At 47.6% G+C, this 27,246-nt stretch overlaps 1 protein-coding gene across 1 annotated transcript; it reads right to left on the bottom strand.

Annotated features, from left to right (window-relative positions):
- Nucleotides 1-3,558: 3,558 nt before the first annotated feature.
- On the bottom strand, nt 3,559-26,600 carry FOXO4 (forkhead box O4). The gene is made up of 3 exons (XM_052813394.1): nt 26,067-26,600; nt 13,844-15,085; nt 3,559-8,936 (listed from the first exon to the last, which is right to left on the bottom strand). Exons 1-2 carry the CDS (start codon nt 26,463-26,465, stop codon nt 13,862-13,864), a joined length of 1,623 nt encoding a protein of 540 aa, XP_052669354.1. The 5' UTR covers nt 26,466-26,600; the 3' UTR covers nt 3,559-8,936; nt 13,844-13,861.
- Nucleotides 26,601-27,246: the final 646 nt, after the last annotated feature.

Genomic DNA, 27,246 nt, shown 5'->3' on the forward strand with positions numbered 1-27,246 from the left:
CTTGGCTTGACAGTACTGGGACAGGCACTGCTGTACCATCATTTAGCCCCAGTGAGGGCTGGGCACAGATGGGGGCAGCTGGGTGTCCTGCTCACTGTCAGGAATAGCACTCCGATTAACTGTAGCAGCCTGCCTGCCTGCCAGCCGTTTTGCCAGCCTTTCCCCTGCTCCTGTGAAAGCAGCTCTGTCCCCTGCAGGGCTGGGATGAGCCGCAGCAGGCAGTTCTCTGCAGGGCAGGCTGCCCCGGAAGCAAGCAGCACACCACAGCTCTGTGCAGCCTGGGGCTGGCTCCCAGCACGCTGCCAGCAGCAGCATCCTCACCACCCACCATCACCCTGCACTGCTGGGGAGAGAGGAGGGAAATGGCAGCGACAGCATGGCGCTGGCTGGGGGTGAAGGGCTGCCCGTCCCCAGGAGCTGCAAAGCAGGTTCCCTTTTGCCCCCCATCTCTCTCCGTTTGCGCACAAAGAGCTGGCCTTACAGGAGCTGGGACAGCTGCTGCTTGCTCTGGCTCACAGAACAAGCACCAGTCACAGCAGCAAGATGAAGGGCTCCATGGGCTGTCAACCCTGACCAGAAACGAGCACAGCTGCTGGCAAGGCCAGGGGAGACTGCCAGCCTCAGTTCCCCAACAAGAAGAAAACATCCCGACGTGATCTCAGAGCTAGAAAGCAAGAAATAAAGCAACCATCTACTCCCATCCCTGCAGAGCCAGCGAAGTTACTATCATGTCCCAAGTAGGTCTTGTAGCAGGTAACTCAAGTATGGGAGATTGTGTCACTGGAGAAGCCTGTAAAGGATCTTGTTGACCAGACACTTCAGGGCAGTTCTACACCCACACTAGTAACTACAGCTTAGCTTTTGAAACCCATGAGCTGGTCCTTCATGTTACCAACCTCCCCTGCTCCCCTCCTGTGGCCAGCCAGGCTGTGAAGCTGTTGCACTCACTGAGGCCCAGGCGTTAAGGCTTCCCGGGAAGGGCAGTGCAGGCACTACACCATTCAAGGTAAGCAGATGGCTCTAAGCCACATGGCACACCACGAGTCTGGCAACTTCAATGCTTGGGACCCTGCCCTGGTGCCCCCTGCACCCTTCATCTGCTCAGACTAGGATATTCCTCTCTATTGCTCTGTGCGTGGAAGAAGGAGAGCTGCCAGAGCCCAGGGTACCTCTCCTCTGCAGGAACCCTCCAGGATGTCCAGCATACCCATGTGGGAGCCAGGCCACTGTGACCTTACCTGGAATTACTGAGGGGTGGATGCAGGCACATGTCCAAAGCGGTCACTGAGTTTCCTGCAACAGCCTGTAGCAGAAAGGCGTGCTGGCAGGCACAGCCAGGACTGCTTTTGTAACAGCCAAGCCATCCCCAAGCTGCGTGGGGCGAGGAATGGTGTGTCCTAGCCTGCAGAGATCAGCAAGCCATGCTGCAGCAATGGTTACTGTCACAGCTCCTACAATGCACCCATTAAAAGCCAGCCCTATGGCTGCTGGTCTTACAACAGTGGTGGAGGGGGAAAAAATAGTACATGGGAGCTGGGATAGACTGTCCTGCCAGGACAGCCCTGGAGCAGGCAGCGTGCACCCCACTATCTCCCCATTCTCCAGCTTGCCTTCCCCACACACCAGCTACTCCACCACAAAAGACACGTGAAGTAGGGCAACAGACCTCCCCGCTGTGCTTTCACACATGGTTCCATCACTGGTGGCACAGGAGAAGCGTTCATCAACCGGCAAGCATCTGGGGCAAAGCAGGTCTCTGGCCAGAAACTAAGATGAGCAGAAAAGCTGGTGAAGTTTTTGCTCTGGCTTCAGGTACTGCTGCTCTGCAGGTAACTAATCCATAGGCCAAAATACTTATGGTGACAACTCCAGAGACCTATGAGGTCTCTAATGCTGCAAGAAAGGCTGATCTACTGCACACAAGGTGCACTGAACCCACGTGGCTGTTAGGAGAGAACACAGCAGGACTCTTGGTGACTACTGCAGATGGTGTCACATGCGTCAAAAGTGACCCTGAGCCAAGGCATCCAGGTCCCAGCCTGGCATCTATTTGGTGCTTTGCTCTCCTTGGCAATGCTTAAGTGTCACAGGCCAATGCTCAAATCAGCATAAAAAGTGTTAACAGCTACTGGGGGGAATGCATGGTCCCCTGTTCTATGTCAAGTTTTGAACACATCCACCCTGACCCAACCAACAATTGCAAAACCTACCCTCCGCATTTTGTTATGTGCTTGCAGGAAGCCCTAAGAAGTGCCCAAGGAACAGACAGTTCCCCTAAGGATCTCCTCCTAATCCCTCATTTTTGGGGATTGGCTTAAATCTTGAAGCAGGAGCCTTAAGATCCCTTCCAGAGTTACTTGCATTAACCATTTTAGCACTATTATTTTTCAGTAGTATTCTTTATCAGGTATTACTGAATAGTAATAGTATCCAAGGCTTTGAATGCACATTTTCTGGCTGTACACATACTGTGCAATTTCATGAATGAGACTTTCTCCTCAGTATTTTTAAAAACATCCCCCACTTGCTCTCCATGTGTCTAACCAGGCCAGTGGAATCTGTGCTCTACACTCCTTCCCCATTTCTCTCTGATCTCCTTACCTGCCTCCACGCCAAAGCAACATGACCAAGGCTCTGAACAAGTCTTGTCTTCTGTAAGATCTCTCCTGAGCTGTGGTGCACAGAGCACCCCCAGGGCAGAGGGGGACAGCACATTCTCCAGCCTCATCCCAGCTGTGAGAAGGCAGACCTGCTGGAATGACACACTGTTTTGATTCAAGGGCTCCACCACGTTCCTCACAAGCTGCTTCACTGGCTCAGACTGTATCTGCATTCCTACTTGCCTTATGTCAAGGCAAGACCCCTTAAGGTACACACTTGAACACCTCTGAGCAGTCCTAAGGAATAACCAGCTCCTGGCTTCCACTCTGACAGTCATGTCCCCTTTGATGGGCAGCTCCAAGCCATTATCTCCTACTATCAAAAATGCTCTCCAGCTGTAGTAAACTTCCTTTTTCTGATGGAGGATTTGGGGTATGCAAGCAAAGATAAAAGCTCACTCACATGCTCATCTGTCCTAATTGTCAGGACCTGCTTGTGGATGGGGTGTCTGAAAGTAGAGGGTAGCAGCAAATCCATCTCTCTATTCCTAGAGACAACAGGTAGAGTTGCTGACACTCAAAGATGTTTGAATGTAGCTATATAAAATGAAGTCATCTTCTGCACTCAGGTCTAGAAGGGCAAGGAATTAAGGGGCTAGGATGACTCTAGACTAGTCCTGCAGAAGTTAAAACTCCCCAGGGTCAGTTTTAGGGCTTGGCAACCCCATGGGTCCCCACGCACTGCCAGTAAGTTGTAACAAGGGGCTCTACAGACTGCAGAGCATGCTGTAATCTTTGTGGGCTGTCACACTGCGACCCTTCCACTTCTGGCCAGCTAAGGGGCATTTCACCGAGGGGTTGCCCTAACAGGTGAGGAGGGCAGATGAAAGAAGCCAAGGGCAAGAAAAAATAACTGGTCCTCACTGGGGAAACAGAACAAACCGCATGAGACAGAACAGAGGATTACAGGTTTTTATTTGTCAAACGTTCCCCCCTAGTCTAGCACATTCTACAGTCTTGCTAGCACAGATGGTAACAAAGAGCCTGTAATGGTTCAGAAGTTACACTGCTACAGAGAGCAAACAAAAGCAGAGTTTTATTATGTAAAAAAATTTGTGAGAAATGGGTGAAAGAGTGCAGAGGGTGGAAAATATGTCAGCTAGTGGTACCTGCCCCGCGTGCAGCAGACGTCTGTGCTAGCAATGCAGAAACCCTTCCTGGGATCGCACCAGGTGAAGACTCCACTGTGCTGGAAGCATCATTTCACAGAACCATCCCCATTGCCTTACAAAGAAGGCACCTTTCAGGAGAAGTGACCTATCTTCTACGTAGCCAAAACTCTCAAGACACCTTGGGGAGCACCACAGGGTAGCACCACACCGAGCACCATGGCACCAGCTGCAAACATCCCCTTCGACCACCCACCATAATGCTGCCTCAGCCAGAGAACCATAAATGCAACACCATCAGCTCTTTCACTTTCAGCTTCTGCTGCCCTTTCTCCCTGCTTTACACCATGATATTAGATGCAAGTTTGATTCCATCAGAGGTTTGTTTCCATCAACTAGAGACACATCATGGTGCAGGGAGAGACACAAAGGCTACTGAAGAGAGGGGATCCCTTTCTTGAAGGGTGAGCAACTGTGGTGACGGGTGGGACATGCTACCGAGCTTTCACAGGGACAGGTCTTTCAGGCTTCAGGAGTCACCTCTTGCTTGCTTCTCCTCACATTAATTAGAACATGTTTTTCATTAGACATGCAACTGAGGCAAAACCTAAGCTATCCCTGTTCATGCTGATGTCCCAAAGTTGATTGATTTGTTGTGGGTTTTTTGATAGTGGGTCCAGACTTGCACTTTATTTCGGTGACAGCCCAGGACGCCACTCCCAAGGCACTCCGACCTGTGGCACCAGACACAGGTTTCTCATTCCTGGAGCAAGGCTAGCCCTGAAGCATTTGAGTGTGGCTATAAATAAGCAACTAAGTAAGAAAATTAACAAATGATGATCTACGTAAAAGCTTTCTAGGCATTTCCTTTGGAAAAGCTGGTTAGTGCTACTTGCTTCTAGTATGAGCCTCGTTTATGAATACATCTGGGCTCTGGAACGCTCCCACTGCTTTCATTCCTCTCACTTACCAGGCTGATTTGACTGCTGTTTTTAAAGCAGCACAGGGTGGGGGATGACATGTTTTTAGGCACACCAACATGGAAAACTAAGGGCTCCAAGAAGCTTTCAATATTCCAAGCTCTCACAGGAAGCTGGGAGTATAGTAAAATAAGCTTAAGTTATAAAGAAGGCTCAAGCAATTTGCTAAACCCGGGTGTAAATAAAAGCAATCAAGTCTGCCTCCTACTAGGCTCCATGGGCCTAGTTACCCAAATCCTTCGCAACCCAGAGCTGCATGGTGGCTTCACGCTGTGAAAGATGGCATTTGATCTTCTGGAGATGAAGAAACTTGTTACCCGAGCTCAGTGAGGACAAGGAAAATGCACACAGCGCAATGTAAGGCTTCATGCCAGGAGTCCCCTGTCCACTCCCCTCAGGGTACTTAATCCAGGAGCATCAATCCCCATGTCACTGGCCCCTCCCCACCCAGCTCACAGCTGCTCTTGAAATTCCAGCCCAATCCTTCATTAGAGCAAAAACCAGCCCACAAGTACAGGGCCTGCAGTGCTAATGCAGAATGAAGATCCACCAAGACACTATCCTGAATCCAGCAGCAGTCAGTAGCAAACACTTTGGGCAAGAATACAAAAAACTGGACAAGTAGTGAGCAACCCTCTGCCAAGTACAGCCTTTCAGCAAGCAGCAGTTTAGGAACTTTAGTCTCCTGTGTCCTATGAGGAAATATCCCAGGCTAGAAAAGCTCAAGTTTATGTAAAGTTATTTGAGAAGGGGCTGGAGAACTCCTGAATTCTCTGCATCCCTGCCCTCCATGCCCATGATCCAAGCTATCCTGCTACACATACAAACGAGAAGCTAAGTTGCCTGCCTGAGCCTGCAGCATTACATTCGTGGTTTATTGAGCACTCCTGGAGCACCGTTAGTCTTCTGAACACCATCCTCAGCACTAGCACACTCTCAGGCTTCTTCAACCACTGCCAGCTCCTGTTGTGTTGAGGAGACAGAGAGCACCTGCACAGACTGCTGCAAGACAGAGACATCACCGTCAGCACACTGGTACAGCAGGACTCCAGCCAGAGGTGCTCCTGTCTCCAGTGCTGTCCCCAGGAGGCCGGCTTGGGAGCATGGTGGCGGGGGGGGGGGGGGGAAGATAGGTGCTCTATTCCTTAATAAAAGGACAGGGTCTCTCATGAACTCACACTGTAGGGCACCAACCATGATGAGCCTTGGTGAACCTGGGCTGCAGCTCCTTCAGCTGGAACAGGCTGAGGACATGTACTAGCTGAGAGTATGTCAGATCTCTCCAGGGCGCTACCCGAGTGCTCAGGGCCAGGCTCTCTGCAGCCAGAGATCAGGTCAGGCTCCCAGTGCTGTCACACCTAGGGGACACGCTGGAACAGCCTGAAGACAGCACTTCTTCCCCACAGACCAACCCAGCCAGAAACAGCTCACCATGGATTTGCAGGTCTGAAGCACTGGTTACTAATATTGTCCTTCCTATTGCTTTGGGTTCTGTTTTCATGAGAAACGAGCTAGAGATTCACATATAACATGACCACACATACCGATGTCTTGTCCTTTGATACATGGCTGTGAAGCACAGGCAGCCAGTCCACTTGCTCTGGAGATCATGGGATTCATTTTCCCTCAGGGCCCAAGCTGACAAAGTGGTATATTATGTGCCAAGTAACACGAATCCCACCAGACCTATTAGCTGCGGCCCACAATGTCCAATTCATATGGGCAACACATGCCATCAGGTGTTTGTGGAAACGGTATCCATCTATTTGTGTAATGAACTACCTGCAGTGAGAATGGGCATCCATGACTCAAGTCTGCAAGACATGGGATCCCAGTTTAGGGTCTGCCTTTTTGTTTGTTTGTTACAATGAGGCGTGGCCAGACATGCAGACTGTGGGTAAATTTGAAACATACCACCATGAGGTCTGCCATGAAGGCAGCCTTCAAAGCAAAGGTTATCAAACTATTCAAAAGCTTTGATGGCAGAGCATCCTAAAAATAAGACTGTTGAATACTCCTTGTTGCAGGTAACCAGACAAACTGCTCCTGTTCCAATCTCCACTCAAGTGAAAATGAAATGAAACCCATGAAAACAGAGCAGACAAGGTGGTAGAACAGTACGTCTCATAGCACTGCATGATATAAACCTTCCGAACGGAAGCCACTGCCACCTTCAGAAAGGATTGGAAAGGCTTTCTGCCAGACCAAGCCTACCAGAACACAATGAAAGCACCGTGTCTCCCACAAATCCTGCCACTGCAAACACCAAAAAAGTGGCAGAAACATGCCAGCTGATGTTCTGAACTAACCTCTTGACTCCTAGCTTCTGTCCTGCAAGAAGAAAGAGGCAGGGCAGGATCCCAGGCACATCTGCAAAGGTGTACCTACAGGCTTCAAGTTCCCCAGCAGTAGCAGAAACTTCAGCAAGAAAACAAAAACCTTCAGAAACCAGAAAGCGAGCTACCAAAAAACCAATTGTGCCTTCCATAAGGGCAACCCAGAGTGTCAGCAGATCTAGCATGATCCAGTCCACACCATCTTCTTAGCAGACTAGAGAATCTGTCCTATGTATTAGCTGCAGTCCAGCTACTTAAGGGATTAGCTGAGAATGAGCGCGCTGTTAATGATTAGCATTCCCTAACATTGTGCTCTTGGCTTGGTGGGAGTGCCCAGTTGGGGAAAGAGACTGAGTAGCTGTGGCTGAATGCCATGCCACACAGGCACCTTCCGCCTGTTCTGGGGAGAGCAGCCATTCCCCAGTTACACTGTGGTGCCCTTCCCACTTTTCCAATGACATCTTCAGCTTCTTGGCCCAAAATGCCTTAGGCCTGTCCCCTCCCATACTGTAGTGTTATCTGGTATCAAGGGGACAGATGCAGCAGATGTGGTTTTTTTTTTTTATCCAATAATCTCATTTTCAATTAAAATATATAATATATATTTAAAAAGGTTTAGAAAAGCTTCTATGTAATTTGCAGCTACTTTTACATATAGATTACAATAATGTACAACTCTTCCCCAAGGCGGTTTGAAACCATGGGGACCTGCCAATTCTTTCCCCTCAATCATATACATTATCAAACATCAAATGCATTTGTTCCTAATACAGCTCTGAAAAAGAAGTCTGTCACTGGTACCTTCTCAGAGGGAGAGATGCCTAATACATCTAATGGGGACACACTTAACATTGGCTTCATATTCACTGTAGAAAGTTCCCAGATTAGTAAAAAAATATTTTATCTATAGAAAATGCCCTTCTGAAAAGCAACCAGGGCTCTGTTAAGGCCACACCCAGGCTTTCCATTTCTCTGCTGTAGCAAGACAGATCAGAAACAAACCCAAAATGATGTTTTTATGTCCCAGAAACAGCTATTAGCACCTGTGCCTATTTTACAGCAGCATGGCGTGTCAGGAAAGTGCTGAGAAAAGCATAGGGACTTCTTGAAACATGCTTCTGATTCAATGGGGCTCAGTTGGCACAGTGAAAAACTCAATGTCCTCCTGTTCCACTCAGGTGGACAAGAGGAAGCCTTCTGCACCACAGCCACCACCCTTCCCTGCAGAACGATGAATGGGCGCTCCAGAGACGGGCACGCTGAAACCACTGAAACCAACCCCTGAAATACCGCACCCTTTTCCCACAGGGCTTCCACCAACAAGCTCCTTCCAATTCCTCTGCAAGTCTGTGGGATACCAAGTGCACATCTGGTGGCTTAATGAAAACGTCCAACTACTTTGTCCCAGAGGGCAAGCCAAGTGAGAGCAGAGCCTGCCCTCTGCCAGTCCGAGGCACTGGGAGACTTTCTGCCATAGCAGAGAGAGGATAGCCATTGAGAGATTCCTCCAGCAAACCGAACTCTTCACATGGGAAAATGCTATTGCCTGGCACAGAGTCTTCTGGCCGAGGTTTTTACCAGGACTCCTCTTTGGACATGTAGAGCCCAGGGTTTCTCCAGATGGTCCAAGGCAGGGTCAGGTTTGTAGGAAGAGCCGTGGCACATAACAGGATTATTATTTTTAAACTCTTCCTGTTGCAGCCAGACGCAGGTTGCCCCTTCTTCCCAGGTGGGCAGCCCCTTCTGCCCAAGGTGTGGTGTGCAGGGAAACCAAATCCAACGTGCTCCATTCTTTTCTCTGCCAGGGGTGGGAAGTGAAGTCAGAACCCAATGTTCAAAACCTGAAGGACACTAGGAAGAAGAAAAATAGAGTGAATGGTTAGATCTCAGCTTCAGTGGGAATCCTGGATGCATAGATAAGGAGTTAATTACTATCAATCAGCCTCTGCTGCAAAAAGGATGCCAACTTCCAGCAAAGAACAAACACAGATCATAAGAGACCTTGATCAATGGAGAGTCAAGTGGAGGATGCAACTGCTCAGCTCCAAGCTTCAGAGTACAATTAAGACAAAGACAAAACAAAAGCATAAAGGTCAAAAGTAAGCACTCCTCCTGTAAGCTGACGGCACCAACAGAGCTCTGCAAGATAAGGAGGTTTAAAGAAGGACTTGGCTAGCACGAGAGGCATTGCAGGAAAGCAGCAAGGAAGAGAAAAATTACTCTTCACCTTAAGCAACCACAAATATCAATTGGTAGGGAAAGGACTAAAAAAAGGATTTTTAAAGATCACACACTACAACTGTTTATGCTCACCCACTTAAAGAAATCCTGTATCTACCTACAAGTAATTAAACATTTCTAGATACCTCACTTCCCTGCAAGTCTAAAGATCCCTTCTCAGGTCTTCTGCCTCACCTCAACAAAGCTACCACAACTCGTTCAAACAAGCCTTGCAATAGGTCTAAGCAGATTTAAGACACTGACATAAAACCTCCACTGTAGGTCTATGATCCACTTTGGAAGGCAGAATAGCGAGATAAATGTAGGGCATCCCAACAGTTGCATTCAGTAATAGTGAGCATGAATAAACTTGTGGAAAGGGAAAGAAGCTACAAGAGGGAATTAGCCCTGAACAAGAAAAGACAGTAACTTAAAACAGAAGCCAGAGCAACAGGCTACTTTGGGAAACTGTAAGTTGATGGGGGTTTTATTTATTAATGTTCTGGTAGACAAAAATACAGTGTTTGGACCAAAGGGAATTAGATAGAGCACAGCAAGAAAACCACGAGTCCAGACCAAGCTGGGCAAGGGATAAGGAGTTCTCCAGGCTATGAAGCTTTAGGGAGTCTAACTGAAAAACTAAAGATCAATAACTAATGTCCACCAGAACAGTGGACAGACTTTACACTCAATGAGACACAAACTGTACCACTGTACAGAACAGGCAATTCTATTCCCAGTTATTCCTCCTACTGGCTTGCAGAAATACATAAAAGAGGTAGATGAGCAAGCCCAAAGTCCCTGAGTTGCTCAGAGACAGCCGGGTGGCCACCCACACTTCCCGTGACCAGAATGGAGGACAATTGCATTAAGTGCTGAAGGCAAGAGTGGTTGCCCATGATTGAGCATCTGCATGCCACCATCTAATTCCAGCTGTGGCTACCCTTTTTCCATGACCTTGCTCACTAAGGCACCCGTAAGTCACTCTGTATGGCTTGCACATCCAGCGCCTTAACCAGTGAATGGCAGGTTTACAACTAAGTGAGCCACAGCTACCAGACAGCAGCAGCAGAAATTGTACAATTTATATTTTTCCTAGTCAAGGAAAGTATTTACATGCTGACTTTCTTCCTCTGTGGCTAATAACTAGGTTTGTGGGTGTTGCATTGCTGCTGGGCAGAGGCAAAATTTCAATGTTACATCTCTAATCTCCAAGTAAAGAGCCACAGGGTTCAAACAGACTTGTGGCAAAGCTGTGGACAAGCTCTTTAGGATTTAACTTGCAAGAAGGGGATAAAGTCATGTCAGCTTTGAGCACCATGGGTAACATCAACTAGCTTGTGTCTTCGCAAGTGCTGCAGAGAGACTAAGTACTTATTTCTAAAGATCTTCTCTTGCCTACAAAGATAAATACTTCCCCAGCTCCAGTTTCATTCTGGGTGTTCAAATGAGAGTGTGATCACTGGCATTTTTGATGAACAGTTTTTGCTCAGTGTTACACCCATAACTGACCCAGAAATCTACGGGTTAAGCCCATAGTAACTACTCAGAAGGACAGCTTTAGGTTAGCGATCACTTAGATTAGCTTTTGCCAATGTGAATTTAACATGGAAAAAACACATTCACAGAAAGGATATGAAAGGAAAAAAGCCTGTCACACTGCAACAATATACATTGGAACAATATATAGTGGCAGCCATGCTTTCCCTGAACAGTGATTTCCAAACAGGGACCCTAATAACTCACTGCAGTAACAGAATCAGAGAAGGGAGAGATGACACAATCTTGACCTGAGTGCAGACACTGATGACTACAGCTCACCTGGCTTTGGAACTTGTAAATTTGACAAAACATTTTGCCACCTTTTCCCATGGTCCTTCCTGACCTCCAGGGACACTCCTATTTCTCTCCATGCATGCCCTGTTCCCCCTTTCTTAGAAACCTGACCCATCTCTCTGTCTTGGCAGTGTTTTACACAATACTTGCTCTCCTTTGGGGAAAAAGCTCCCCTTCGTCCCACTCCATGGATTCCAGTATACAGGCAAAACTGAAAAGCTTTGCAAAGCTCAGAAGAAGCAAACATAATCTAAAGACAGAACAAGAGGCTTGAAACAAAGCACACTGAACAGAGTGTCACTTCTCCAAGTGCAGTACTGCTGTTAAGAATTGTTCACCAAGAGGCACGTAGGAGCTACGCTTTCTGCTGAAACACAGTACTGGTTCAGAACTTGTTCCAGATCTCACTCCTTTCTTAGTGAGCATGTGTCCAGTGTATTTCCCAGAAAGTATCACTTCAACTTCATGCATGGAACAAAGCAAATCCAGGGTTTTTAACATCAGATAGTTCCTCTGTTTTGATTAAGCAATTCACATGCTAAGTATGGAATAATAATATGGAACAAGAACATAACCAGGCTGTTAAGAGCTCATGTTCTCCCTCTTAAGCATTTGATTACAGCCACATCTTCACCAGTACTAGACTCTACCCTTTGATAAACATTCCCTCAGCTTCTCTGCTTTACACTCTTAAAAAAATAATCTATGCCTGATATTCTGGAGAGAGAGAGGTCTTGTCTACCCAGCCCAGGTAATTAATGCACCCAGGAATGCAGAACAGTTTGCATATGTTTTGAAAACACTCCTGTGACAAATATTTCACCCCTGCAATGTCAATGTATACCCCAAATATGATGGCCTGCCCTAGCATGGCATGAAAAAAAACAAAACACAAAAGCTCAGAACAATATCCAGTGGAAACACTGCTCAAAACGCCACAGCCTCTGTCACTAACTTGCAAACAGTCCTAATGCGGATGAAGGATGCCAATGTTCTGTCAACCAAATTTGTCTTTGAAATCAAAACTGAGTTTCCATATTCCACCTGAAGTTAGGATATTCAGTTTAAGACAGCCACTCAGTAATTCAGCAAGAGCACAGTTAAGAAATGCACAAGACTATAAAAAGCCCCATAACAAAACAGAAAAGCTTGATTGATCCTCCCTCTCTCTACAGTAAAGGGATCTGTTACGTACAGACAGAACATTACTAATAAATGAAATCCTAAGCAGTGTGGTGGGACTTGGAATAAGAGGGAGTTAAATTGTGTTTAAAAAGTCAATATATAGTGGTATATCAATATGTTCACAGGGTTTAAGTACCACTGGCTCAAAGGACAGCATTTCACTTTGTCTAGACCCAAGCACTTGTCTAGAGCAGCTCTACTGGGGCAGAGCAGAAAAATATTTAACTTAATATCTGGTCTCCAGCACGAACAGCAGCAGAAATCACCAGAAAATTTAGGTTGAAATGGGCCTCCAGAGGTCACCTAGTCCAAATTACCTCCAAGTTACTCAGGTGCCTAGGAAAAAGTATTAAGGTCAAGTACATGATAATTTGACTCAGTCTCCATCATTCTGAAGCTCAAGGGCTTCCCACAACTGAAGCAGTATCTGCAATTTGCCCTTACTTCTGCCTGCTCAGCTGGCCAGTATTAGGGGTTGAATTTTTAACACTTAACAAATACTGTATCTGCCTCCTAAACAGGAAATACTCTGGGCAAGGCTTCCACTTTCCAACCAATATCCAGCCTATGCTCCAGTCCATAAAAGAAACTGTCCATTTTCTGTTAGCTAACTGAGCTCCAAGTGTGAAGTATGCCTTCAGCTCCATTGCTCTAATTCTTCAACTGCCTCAGTGGTTAAAGAGCTTCATATCAGGGTGTCACACCCTCAGAGAATAAGACATTTTTAACCCTTGTTTTCATATACACTATTTGCCAAACTGACTCTAGAAATTTTTGTGCAAATATGAAAGATCACTGAAGAGACAGCTTTGCTGTGCCTGGGATAGCACTAACGCACCCCTTCTCCTTCCACCTCCATCCACACTGCATACTCCTGTTCTCCATTCCCATTCCAATAATGGGTACATAAGCAATTCAGCAGTTAATGCTGATGAACCAGCTTACCAGACTTTACAGACACTATCCCAGATAAGGGAAGGACAGAAGGTCTGCTAACTGAGAGTGATTGTGTCCTGCTACACACAGGGCAAAGCAGGCAGTCATGACACAGACACTCTTTGCAACTACACATACTAGAAAATTTTGCAAGGGTAATAATAACCCGCATAGAAACACAGCATGTGCTTGGCTCAGTTCAACCATTCTGTATATACAGGATCATGTCTTTATTTATGGAATCAGCATATGCTTTCATGTCAACTTCAGAGCTATAGGCATTGCATGGCAGAGACCAACGTCCTGTAGTACAGTAATCTTTGGTAACAAGAGACAACAGGAGTTTTATTCAGGTTGCTGCTCTACTCCATAAAGGAGTTTACTACCTGGTAAGTTAAGTCTACCTACCTTTACACAGCTTTTTCTCCTTCTTCAAGGGAATGCAGCTCTCCCAGAAGCTTTTTATTCAAAGAGCTCCAGCGCTTCCAAAGAGGTATCTTTAACTGCTGCAGAGCTGGGCACAGGACCCATCCCAGAAACTGCTGTTCCTACCATAGAGCATTTTACATAACTACACCTACCTTTTTGTGCTCCTGAAGTTAACTTGGTACCCAGGTATGGTTGGAGGCCTGCGAGGTGCTGGGATAGCTGGGAGTAGACAGAATGGGTTCAAAATTAAAGTCCAGTCCTTCTCCATCCATAAGTTCACTGTTGATTATGTAATCCATATCACATTCAAGGTTCTCCATGTACATGTCAATGTCCAGGTCAATAGGCAGCCTGTCCTGGTTCAATCCCAAGGGAGCAGGGCTAGCAGAAGAAAGAAGCAGCGGACTGCCCAGCTGGACTGACTGGGCAGTTGTTGCAGAAACTGGAGCCTTCAAACTGGTGATGCTGGCAGTGTTTTGAGGAGATGTTACTATGGGAAGTGTTGATGGCAAAATGCTGGCACTGACTGGTTCTGCCTGCTGCTCTGTAGGCTTTCCTCGTGGATTGCCTGAGCTCATTTTACTCTGGGCGGCTTGTCCACCTAGAAGCAGAAGAGTTCGGCTGCTCATCCTGTTACCTGTCTGCGGGAGAACTGGATCCACCTGAGTCATCATAACATCCCTTGGAGGCGGAGAGCTGGGTGTCAGAAGAGCTTCCAAGGTCTGAGGGGCAGAGAAATGGCTGACAGAACTTTGCAGTGAGATATCAACCGGGTTAAACAGGGAATTGCCAAAAGTAGTGGTCTGACCAGCTGAATTTGGGCTCCGCAAAGAAAAACTGGAATCTCTCTGGATCTGACCACTCGAGGCAGATTGCTGGGTAGATAACACAGATGAGCTGGGAGACATCAAATTTAAGCCATCGATGAGCTCAAGCTCCTCAGTCACAGTTGGTGGAACATTGCTAGATGCACTGGAGTACACTAAAGAAGGAAGCAACTCTTCATCGTGGAGGTCATCCTGCTCTGTCAGGATAGGAGAAAGTCTGGCACTAATGGTGCTTGCATTGGAACTGGTTCGAGGCCGGAAGGTGTTCCACATGTCAGAGTCCTCATTGCTTCTTGAGGACGGGCTCCCAGGCCACTTAGGGAATTGGGAGCCAGGACTGTCAGCAGTGGATTCTGGAGCAGACTGGAGAGGAGGCTTCTTTTTGGATGCTTTACCTCTGACTTTTGCAAGTTTGCTGCTGTTGTCCATGGAGGCAGCTCTTCTTCTTGGTGCTTTTCCACTTTTACCACCCTCAGGATTGAGCATCCACCAAGAGCTCTTCCCTGTGGCTTCATTATGGACTTTAATAAACTTGCTGTGCAGGGACAGGTTATGTCTAATAGAGTTCTGAAAAAAAAAACAAACCAAAAAAACAAATCCAAGATATGAGGACCTGACAGTTGACACACCTCCCACCTAGAAACCTCACAAGATAAACACATTCAGACAGTATCCAGAGAAGAAAGTTATAACAAAGACATACGCATAAAAACCTGCTACTTCTGCTTGCACATGATTGACAGCAACTAGCAAGCAGTGCCATGTCTCACTGCAGCACAGAGGGTGAAACTACCGTGACAGCTAGAAGCTTCCAACTAGCAAAATACTAACACAAAAGAACTTTTCAAGACCGTACAGAATCTGCAAAAACTAAGCATACCATAGAGCAAGTAAGCAAATTCCCAAATACAGCTTGCAACTTCAAAATGAGCCTAACTGAATTTGAGCTAATAGTGCTCCCATCCTTCTGCCAACCCTATTAGCCAGCATAAGCCTGGCTGAAGTTTTTAATTTTTATATGACTAGTTTTCAGACTGATTCGAGCACAGCATAGCAGTGAATCAAACAGACTGGGTGAAGAGAAATGGCAAAACACTTCTAATTCAGTACGCCCATTACCATCTTCATCCCAAAACCAGAGAAACAAGAGAAACTTTGTGGAACAAGAGTCCTGTTAATCCTGGACCCTGCCCGCCTCACTCTGCAAGAAGACAGTATGCCTTCCTCTGTGTGTTTCTAATGCCGTAAGATGTTCAGCAGATAGTGCACTCCCACACAGTACATGCCAGTTTTAGCCTATCCTATCTTTCTGTTTGGCAAGGCACACATTCTTTGCCTCTCCCAACTCCCTTCTTTTGGTTTAGCTTTGCTGGAAACTGCAAGCTAACATATCTGTACACCATCATCAAACTGAATTTTCATCCTGCAACTGATAAACTCCCTGGTATTTTAGAATTGGCAAGCAATAATCTCATTGTTTGAGCAGATCCTCCATAAACGCCCCCTGAGGCCTGTGTCATGCATTTGCTTGATACTTGCATTTAATTTGTTCAGATGGTCAAATTACACATCATTAAAAGGTGCTACACTGGTAGCATAACAGTGGTCCAAGAACAACATCTTTTTCATATAAACTAAAAGGTATATAGCAGCCTTCAGCTTTCATGCATGCTTTCTTAATTCTGAACAAAGTGAACTCTGCTTTTATCATCCTTTCCCACCACCTCTGAACACAGTTCTTTCCTGCCTGCTTCTTTCCCTCTCCCCACCCTCTTCCTCTCAGACAAGTCCTCAACACGCTAATTTTGGCCACCTCACCAAAAGTACTATCCTAGAACAAAGCAGGTGGATAAACAATACAGGCAAAGTGGAAAGTTTTCATGGAGAGGGAAGGAGATGTGAGAACCACTCTGCGTTAGCCTCCATTTTAACTTTTGGCTGTTGAGGACTTGGAGAAGACTGGCTGCTTGTGATCAGTATCAAAGGATATGTATGCTCTTACTCAGAGAGCACCCCAAGGGTTACTGTGGAGCCAGGGCCTGATAGAACATGTGTCAGTCAATGCTCTGACACAGTTTTATTATTTAAGCTGTTCACAGTAATAGCTATACAACACTCCTGCCTGGCCTCTTCTCTAAATAAAGCTTTCTTTTCCTTCAAGTCTCAAAAAAAGTAATTCAGACTGGCCCCCTGTCCCCTGGAAGGTTGCTGCTTTCATTTCCAAAGAACCCCCTCTCTTTCCCCACATAAATGTGCATGACTTTGCATGCATATTGCTGCAGCAATAAGAACCACGAGGTTTTCACTAATTCTTCATTTAGTCTCCTGAAAGTAATCCCTGAACTCATGATGACACTCAGTCCCATCAGGAATGGCCCAGTAGCTTGTACACACAGTATACATTTGGAGTCTCACAACCACCTGATTTTTAGCTTCGTTTACTAAAATGGAACTTTAAACCAATAGGTTCAGGATTTCAAAATTTCACAACTAACTATATACTTTTTTCTTCTCATGCATGGCTATAGCCGGGTTTTAATTCCTGTGTCAGCAAAAGCACACTGCACTGGTGTAAGCATTTCAGTAATACTGAAACCTCAAGAAAATTAGAACCACTTCAGGTATCCTAAGTGACAATTTTAGTATCAAGTTTTCTAGTTTTTTGGCTGAAAAGCAGCTTGAAATAAGACATCTTGGAATAAGACTAGGATTCACATGAACACAGATATGCAAAGCCTGGTACCTGTTACGAAACAGTCTCAAAGTGCTTCTACATGTTACTGCTAAACTGTCATAATGGCTCATAGCTGTAGAAACAGGTAACTGCTGTACCACTCCTTCCTTCCTCATCTTCAAACTCTCCTCCTCCCATAACACAAGCATCTGTGACCCTATGAGCTGGTTCAGAGAGCTAACCCAACCTAAAAGCAGCCCTGTCCTTCCTGAAAATTACTTTTCCTGCCTCTGTTATCTCTGCCTGTTTTTTGAACTACCTCACTGTGGGGGTCAAGCGCCGACAACTAAGGAAGAGAACAGAATGTGTGGCTGGAGGCAGAGGAAAAAACCCGAACACTTCTTACATTAGGGTTAACTGCTGTCAAAACTGCAAACGCCTAAATTACCACTTTTGCACCTCTCCTGCAGACTTTGCGAGGCAGCTCACCACTGCAGCGGCAGCACCCAGAGCCATAACACACCCACATGACTGAGCTTGCCTGCATACTGGAGACTCAAGTCAAGAGAGTCCCAAAATACAACTGAACAAATGCACCTACCAGCCTGGGTGCTGTGAGACAGCACAAGAGATTCACACTTGCACACCTCATGCTCCCCAGCACAAGCATGCATCTGCTAGAATGATTTAATACACCTAACATATGGAGGGCACCCTCAAATCTCATTGAGAAAGTAAGGGACAAATCAATTATGCTAAAATAATCACAGAACTCCAGGTCAAACCTGACAGGAGAGGAAATGACAGAGTTCAGTCACCCAGGCAACCCCGACGTATTTCCTTTCTCGATGTTAAGCAACTCAAACCAGAAACATATAGATGACATTAACTTTTTAGACACTCAACTTCAGCAGTGCATGAGGATCCCAGTTGGTCTGAGCACCTGCAATCCACACGAGGTCTTGGCTCTGCAAAGTCTTTGACATATGTCATGACGTGAAAGAAGAGGCACAGGCAGGAATCCTTCAAATCCTTAGGGACCTCTTCAACAACTAGTTAGGGGTGCTTATTGCTGTTTATTCAGATATCTTATAGAGGTTCTTGTGGCTGTATGTTAAGTATTGCAGTGAAAGAAACGCCAGTCTGTGTGTCTAATCCATCACAGATCAAAGATGAGTCCTGTAAACCACATTCAGACAAAACCATTCTGAAATTAATGACGTTATGCAAAAAAATCAAAGTTTGGCTAGAGACATTTATTGTACACTGAAGGGTGGACCATTCACTAGGTCCCAACCACTGTGTGTACAAGCTAGGGTATATAGACCAGCCACAGAAGTGTGGCTAGCGGCATACACAAAACTATTTCCTAAATCTCAGTTACCACAACATTAAATCTTCTTCTTTGATAAAATCTCCTAGCCCTATTTAAAGGACAGGAACACACCTCGCCATTGTACCAGGCCTGCCCCCACACCAGCATTAGTGCTGCTGTGGACCCTGCCCAGCACCAAACAGTGCTTTGGTCTCAGGATGGGCAATTAGCCACAGGAGCTGGCAGCACAACCAAGCAATTATCCCACCCTGTCAGCCTTCTGGACAACTGCCATAGACACCAAGATACTATCGAAAACGCACACGTGGGTCACATAGAAGACAGAATGCCAGTGACATCCTTTCCAGAGGACTACATGGCTTTGTAGGTAAGGCCATAAGACTGAAGTTTTACTCAGAGCAGGTCAGAACATTCAGAATGGTTTGTTCAGAATTTCAGGTTCCTCACACTAAAAACAAGCTTAAACTCATGCTCCTGTGATGTACTTTCTTCTAGGCACTGATGTGACAGGAGCAGAAGGAGGCTCTTGTGCCCTGCCCAGAAGAGCTCATCCACGCAGCAGTGGTGCATGACCTGTGCTAACAGGGCACTTGGGGCCAAGCACAACTATGCTAAGAAAGACAGCAGAAGCAGTAGCTATCCTTGAAAACTTGGTGCTTGCCCACATTTGCCTGGACTTTCAATCACTGCTCCCTAGGGCCAGGGCCATTCTCCTGGGAAACGTCCAGTTTCTACTACAAACCACAGAGGCACCAGATTTCTTAACAAAAAGTCTCACTCAAGAATGAGTGACAGGAAAAACAAAATAATATATGCAATCACTGCAGCTGCCTGTAATACACTCTCACTGCCTCGGAGGCATACAAAGAACATGGTCACATCCCAGTGCAGGGCCATGTTCCAAAGCCAGACCTATAATTGTGCCGAATTATCATTTGCCATGGCATTCTTGGGAGGCTGCAAGGGGAGAACGCCCTGCCTGCTGCATTTGTCAGTGCCTGTCTCAGCACTCACCCGGCCACTTGGCTCCAAAGGCTTCAGGAAAAAGTCTTCATTGCAGAGATTTTGTAAAGTTACACTCCAGCAAGTAAACAACTGCTCCAGAGCCAGGGAGCTAAAACATTTCCCCAGCAATCCCCATCCAGAAGGCACACGTGAGCACAGATACCAAGCTCAGCAGACAGGGAGCTGTATCTTAGGAAGAACATTTTCCTTCCCGTAATCTTTCAACAGGAGCCCAGAAGAAGAAAATCCTAGCTCTCTAAAAAGCAAAGACTGAGGCAATCTACAAGTTTACCAAGACAGGCAAGCATATACAACAAAAGCTGTTCAGGATTAGATAGAGCAGAAGAAACTTGTTGGAACAAGTAATACCAGCAGTCTAGGAGCAGCCTTCTCCGACGACTGCCTGGTAAATAAGCTGTGCTGTAAGGAATAATCTTTCAGCAAAGCAGCTTTCCAGAACAGACTGGCAGGGAGCAGGAAAGAGTAGCAGCAAAATCTTCAGGTAATTTGACTGGCATGGCACTGGGCAGATGGACTTTTGCCAAAAGACAAGCTCTCCCCAACTTTTGAGGGGGACATCTACATTCCATAAGGCTTCAAATGAAAAAAATAAATCTTGCACTTCCATACTTATTCAGGGCATTACACCTTGTTTGGGAGAAGGGGCTGTTAATACCACTTTAACAAGGGCTAAGTATATGCCTCTACATTGCGATGGTAGGCCCTCACCACAGCTGACCACTCATCATTAAGTTTTATCCCACCTGAAAAATAGGACACCTGGTGACCCCACACTTGCACCATCATCCTGCTCCCATGCACTGCCACCAGCCTCATTTCCCACACCCAGCACTTCACCACCCTCCTGTCCACAACATCCTGCCATGCCCAGCGGCCTTCCTCCCTCCTCACCAGGCCCTCACCTAGGCCAGACTACTTGCTATGGCCAGACCATTTAAGGAGTAATGGGATTATAAGGTAAAAGATTCTGTTAAAAGAAAGACTGATGGACAAAACCTACCCATGCTCCTCAGGTTTCCATGCGAGACTCTTCACTACAGCCTCTGAACAACTGTCGTTCAGCTTCTTTTTGTTATTTTCCTCCCTGCTTTAAGGAAACCCAGCTAGGCTGTCAGCAGCTGGGACAGAGAACACCTCCCTGCTGCCAGGACTAAGCACTAATACCACATGAATACATTTGGGGGCATATGAGGTAATTGCAAGAGTCCAGCAGTTTCCACCCACCCTCAGCTACTCTGGATTCAAACAGCCAGACCCTCCCTCCCCTTGCAGGGCAGCAACTTCCAAGAAACCAAAATAATCCCAACTTAAGGGAAAGCAGCACCTACAACATCACTAAAGATTAACTGGACTCAAATTAAGTACCAACAATGACAGCAATAACATCACTATTCCAATTCGATTTAGCAATTCTTCATCTTTAGTGTCAGAAGGTTTCACGGGGAATTGTATAATTTCAGGCATGTGAACTTAGGAGTAAACACTATGGGCTTTCTCAGCGCAGTCAACAGAAAGTAACCTTCTTTCTTCACAGACTGAGGTCAATGGCTCTGTGCAGAAGAGAGAGACCAGACTCTGGACTGAGCCTCCCCTATGCACAAACCTGCACTGGGCTGAAGGTTGCACAGAATCACGCTTTGTTCAGAGCGTGATGTGGAGTTTAAGTTTTATGTTTCTTTTTGCTTTTTGGCATCAAGTCAGTTATGCCCCAGTGAGCAAACACAGGGAAATATTTTGAATGTCTTCTCAAACCATCATCTTGAAATTATCATTATCAAAAGTAAACCTGTGTAAAGTGTTCTCACCGGATGTTCCTTTCCAGATAAAGGGTTTCTTTGTGAAATTAAAGAAAGCTCTCCTGATAAGCAATTTGGCCCTTACCTGTCTATGTTAAGAAGCTATGATTCTGACAAGTCTGAGCCAAAAAATCTTCAAGGATACAGGCACACTCCAGCACAGCACAGGTGGATATAAGCAAACAGCTAATGTGACTATTTTAGGAACTGACCATTGCTTTTTTGTAGATCTGACAACAGAAAAAAAACCAAAAGCTGGCTAAACAGCAGTCAACACACCAATGAACGATAAACTTTTCATCTTTACCAAAACAAGTATTCATATAATTTTGTATCCACTGAACTGGAATTTATTTGCAGGGCCTAAGGATAACATGGCAGAACCTACCAGCTGCAGCACAGCAGAAATAGTCCAGAAGATGGAAAGACTTGCTTTTTGTCTGCTGGCCTATTACTCTTTCATGGAGGAACTTCAGAGGGCCACAGGATGAGCAGCTGCTCTAACCTGAGGGAGCTCTGCACATGCTTGCCAGGAGGTCAGACACCTTCAGCTCTGGGAGAGGCCGGGGACCTTCAGAGCCAGCACTATGGCACTGGAAGCCGGTGAAGTCACTCTATCATCATAAACTGAATTGCAGGGTACATGCAAGGAAGCACCTGGGAGCCCTCAGCCAGGTCTCCCGATCCATCTGGTCAACGGTTAATATCAACTATGGGCAATAGGCATATAACACAAGCATGGAATGGAAGGGTTTAAAGTAAAATGCTGTCCACTGTAATAAAGATTAAGAGCTAGCTGAGCTAGCAGATGGATGACACCTTCTGTTTCAGACAAGCGGAATGCTTGGTAATTTTTAATTTGTAATACAGCTACTTGAGTTGTTGCACATATGTATGTGTATACATACGTACACATTTGAATCGAAGTGAATGAGAAGTACCAGAATGCAGAGGTGTGACTTCAGCCTCCTATAACTAATGCAATACTGCAGAATCATTTGTTCTTTCCTTTACATTGCATGCATAGGAAATGTCTGATTATTGCTTCAGTGAAGTGTCTTTGGAGGGTGAAAAGAATGGTTTTAAAGTTCACTCTGTTCCTACAAAGGGAAAGACAACAGCTTTGGGAGAACACACAGAATGTTTCACGGAGAAAGGCTAGTCCTTAACGTTGCTCCTCACTGTGTCAAACTTACTCATACTCATGGATGTGAGAAATGCAACAACCAGTCCAAACTGCTTCAGCGGGGTTTATGCACTTCTACTTTATTCAAAACCCTCAACACCTTCCTCCCCCAAGTAATCTCAAAGCCAGAAGGAATTATCCTCTTATCCACAGAGCAGCTTGCAGAGCACCGAGTGGAGGATTACCAAGAAGCCCCATGACACACCCCTGCAAGGACACTTCTGCCTTTCAGGCTGGTTAATTCTTAACTTCAGCTGAATCACTGCAGGGAAAGGACAGACTGCACACCCAGCAAATCTGTCCTTTACAAAGTGCTTGAAGCAGTTCAAGAACAGCAAGCATCCGGAATTCACAGAGGTTACACCCTGGCAGTCTGTAACAGCTGTATTTCCCCCAATTGTATAGTGGAGTAGGACAGCTGTAAAGTAATTATGAAGCAACAATGAGTTTATTAACTAAAGTAGATTTTTAAAAAAGTTTTTAAAGACACATTTCTTTTGATTTCCCATTTTAAATTCTCTATTAGAACTACACTACATACAAATAGGACATATTATCAGTATGGCTCTGCCCAAACAACACAGAAATACCAGAACTCTAGGAGCTGTAGTACTATCTTTAACAGGCATCAAAATGCTACATCAGCACTTAGCAGCAGCTCCATGGTAACTTCCTTTACCCAAACTCATTCAGTTCAAAACTGAGAAGTCAATAAAGCCAAGACAACTCAAGAAGTTTTTCTTTTACTTTACAAATTAAAAAAAGATGCAAGGAAAGATTCACAGCTCTAAAAAATCCAAGGAACAGTGAAAACAAAACACCAGGCAGGTCCATTCCTCAACTGAAGGCACATCTTTTGTTTATTCAGTTTGTCTTAAATACAAAACATGCACCTATTAAATTTACTCTAAGTCCACAAAATCAAATTGAACTGATTTGATCGATTCCACATCTTTAAAACTGTAAATGTCTAACCTGCCTTTATCTAATGCACCTTGATGCAAATAGACTAAAGTAAGTAAAAGAACCCAAACCTGTTGCAAATCTATATAGCTGCATGTTAACATAAAGCAAGACTAGAATTCAGAGCTTTATGGTCACACGCGATGGGGCACGCATCCTGCCAAGCCCTGCCAACAGGATTTGAGAGAGTGAGCAGGGAAGAAAATGGAGCAGAGGGAATATACCACAGCCCCCTTTGCCTCTCCTGGGCATGTAAGATTAACCGCATATCCCCACATACCAAGCCGAACTTTGACAATATTTGTTAAAAATGAAAACAAGTTTTAATGAGAATTTCCCCAGACATTTAAACAGTTCCAACTGTATTTCTATCATTGTTTTCTGTTTGCTGGTTGAAGTCAAGGGTTTTAAACTGCCCTAATCATAAGGCAGGCTGATTCCCACCACAGCTGCTGTGGTTCTGCCCTCCCTCATCTTTCCTGGCAAGAAGTTTCTGTTCTCTTCCCCTACTAAAGCCAGCTTGAGTTAGTCCTTTCCCAGGCTGAAAAACTACAAACGAATTTCACACTGAAAAGTCATCACAGAACAGCTACAGCAACAGCATCTGAGCAGGGACCTCAACCCTCGTATGTGCACAAATTCTCACCTCTGCCTTTCTGCAAGTTAAATCCAACTATATGTTTCCCCAAAGTGATACATGATTAAAACACAGAGTAAAACCAAAGACTGATGGTCCCATTACACGTGAATGAATATAACAAAAGAACAGCCATACTCAGTCAAGCCAGAAGTCTACCTATTCCAGCACCCAGTCTGGCAGGACACTTCACTATATTCCACCTTTGCCATGATATCTGGGGATGCATTTCAGAAGCCACACTGAACTTTAGTCTCAGGCCAAACAGATACAGACACATTCCTGAAGAAGAAATGCACCAGTTCCACAAACTGTCTGCCAAAATAATGTGACTCCACACAGGAGCAGCAGGACCAGGACAGCACGCCTAGCCTGAGGAAGCAAGAACTATCTGCCAGTGAGACCAGCAAATCTTCTGAAGAAAATGCACCCAAGTGCTATCCCAAATCAGAACTCAATAAGGAGGATTCAGTGTGCACAAAAAAGAAAAAAAAGTCAATTTTTGCCAAACTACATGCACTCTCCAGGAACTGCCAGTGAGACAGACAAATGGCAAGGGTGAAAAGTTTTGTATTGACCTGTGCCAGCCTAAGCTGTGACAGCTGCGTCCCTCTCGCCACGTTCCTACCCTCTTTCAAGCACACATTCACACTCATGCAACCACATGGTGTGCCACTTCAGAGAGCTGAGCCAGCTGAAAGCTAACCTACCAGAAAAAGCTATCCATTTTCTTTTTTGCAAAATTAACTCTCTGTGCTGACTTACTGCTTGGTCACATAGGCAGAGGAACGCGTGGCTGGAGTCACGGAAGCCCCAAACCACACTGGCTCAAGCTGCCACGGAACTGCAGCACGGACAAACTGCTAACCAACACCACAAATGGAGAGGTACACTGCAAACGAGAGTGTGGCATTAAGTGTAATTCCAGTCTGCAGTGAAAGCAATATCACACTCTTTAGACTCCAGTCACCATGGCATCCACTATGATATATCAGGACAGCCTGAGGGACTATTTCGCAATCCAGCTCTCACATGTCCTCTTCTCTTTGCTGGAGTTCCTTTGACTAAAGAGAATGGGACCACCAGGCTGCCACCTGCAGAGGACGGAAATGGAGTTTAGCTCTTTTAATAGAACTTTGCACGTGCCTATTTCCAGAGCGAGAAGAGAAGACAACGCCAAGACTCTGGAGAAGTACACTGCTTTCCCTTTTCCAAACTCCAGCAGAGGTCCCCAGTCCCTGCACAGCTGCAGCACCGCCACTGCTCTGGGACACAGCACCCTTTTTAAAGGGAGCCTCTTGAAAGCCAAGAATGCCTGCTATGAAACAGTTATTTATATTGAGCTTTAGCACAGTCAGGTGACAAAGAACTGCAGCCTTGTATTTAAAAACCCTTCAACTGGTGCTTCATCTTGCACAGAAGCTTAGCTACAGCCTTTTAGCTGACCCTCGCTCCTTTCCTGGAAAACCTTCCAAACACAAAGGGCACAAGGAGCGGCCTCACAGGGCCACGCTGCAACCACCCACGCAGAGAAGCATTTCTCTCTGCTCCAGCTGCACAGAGCCGGAGCTTGGGCTGGGTCCGAGAGGACCCTACCCCGCACTCACGGGCGGACAAACCTGCGCCAGCTCAGCGGCTTTCGGCAGCGCTGAGCCCCAGGCCGCCGCGCTGCAGCGGGGATGAGGCGCTGGCACCGACGTCGAGCGCGCAGAGCCCGCCCGGCGACGAGGAGCAACAGGTGAGCACGGGGCTGCGCGGCGGGGAGGGCGGCCGGCCGGCCGGCGCAGGCGGCAGCACCAGCTCGGCAGCGGGGGAGCGGGACGGCGCCTCGGGCGGCCGCTCCTCGCCCGGCCGCGCAGCCCGCCCCGGCCCCGGCGCCCCGCCGAAGGCCAGGCCCGACCCTCCCGCCCCGGCCCGGCCCGTCGCGCACCTTCCAACCGGCGGAGCTGTTGCTGTCGCCCTTGTCCTTGAAGTAGGGGACGGAGCGGACCATCCACTCGTAGATCTGCGCCAGTGTGAGCCGCTTCTCGGGGGCGCTCTCGATGGCCTGGCTGATAAGCTCGGCGTAGGACTGGTTGCCCCAGGCGTTGCGCCGGGAGCCGCCCTTCCGCGCCGCCGCGCCGCCCGCCCGCGCCCCCTCGGCCCGCCCGGGCCCCGCCGCCGCGCCACCTGCGCCCTCCTCCGCCGCGCCCGCCGCGCCGCCCGCCTCCGCCGGCGCCGCCGGCAGCTCAGGCCGCGGCAGCGGCCAGGTGCAGGAGCGCGGCCGGCTCTGCGGCTCGAAGTCGGGGTCGATGTCCGGCGCCGCCGCGGCGCCGCCCGCCTCCGCCATGGGCGCCCGCCTCAGCGCCGCCACCACCGGGTCTGAGCCGCTCTGCCACCGCGCATCGGCCCGGCCCACTACCCCTTTGTGAGACCCAGGCCCCACCACCGCCGCGCCGCTCTGTTTACCAGGGAGCAGTGCCGCGCCCTGCGCCTGCGCGCGCGCGGCACGCCGGGAGCGGTAGTCCCGGCGGGGCGGAGGCCGGCGGCAGGGCACGGCCGGCGGACTACAATACCCAGCGTCCCCCGCGCTGGAGGGGCGGGGGCGGGGGCGGGGCCCCGACGGGCGAGCGTGGCAGGCGGTGCGCCCGCGCGACTACAGCTCCCAGCGGGCACCGCGGCGGCCGCACTTACATAACCTGCCCGGCCCCACCACGGCAGTCTGCGGGCCCGGTAACCCCGCGCGGGCGGGGCCGTGCCGGGAGCCCCACGGAGGGAACAGCTCCTCCGCCCGCATGAGAGCGCGCAGCGGCCCGGGAGTGTTGCTCCCTCGCGCCGTCCCGTCACGGACAGGAGCCCGTTTCCGGGACATGCCCCAGCACAAGGCGTGACAGGCCCGGTCGGTTGGTCAGAACCGTGGCAACCAGGTTCCAGGGCCCCAGCACACCCCGCGCCGTACAGCGCCCGGGGCTGGCTCCACCCAGGACGCTGTATGGCGCAGTCCCTCTGTAAGTTTTTCGGCCCCGCGCCCCGGTTCCTAGTCCCCAGGCGTTCAGCGCGGCTGGCTCGGGGGCGGGCTCTGCACCGCCCCGCGGTGGCCCGGCCGGGGCGGCCCAGGCCGCGTGGGGCAG

This window comes from Harpia harpyja, chromosome 18, assembly GCF_026419915.1.
Source record: "Harpia harpyja isolate bHarHar1 chromosome 18, bHarHar1 primary haplotype, whole genome shotgun sequence".
NCBI classification, from domain to species: Eukaryota; Metazoa; Chordata; class Aves; order Accipitriformes; family Accipitridae; genus Harpia; species Harpia harpyja.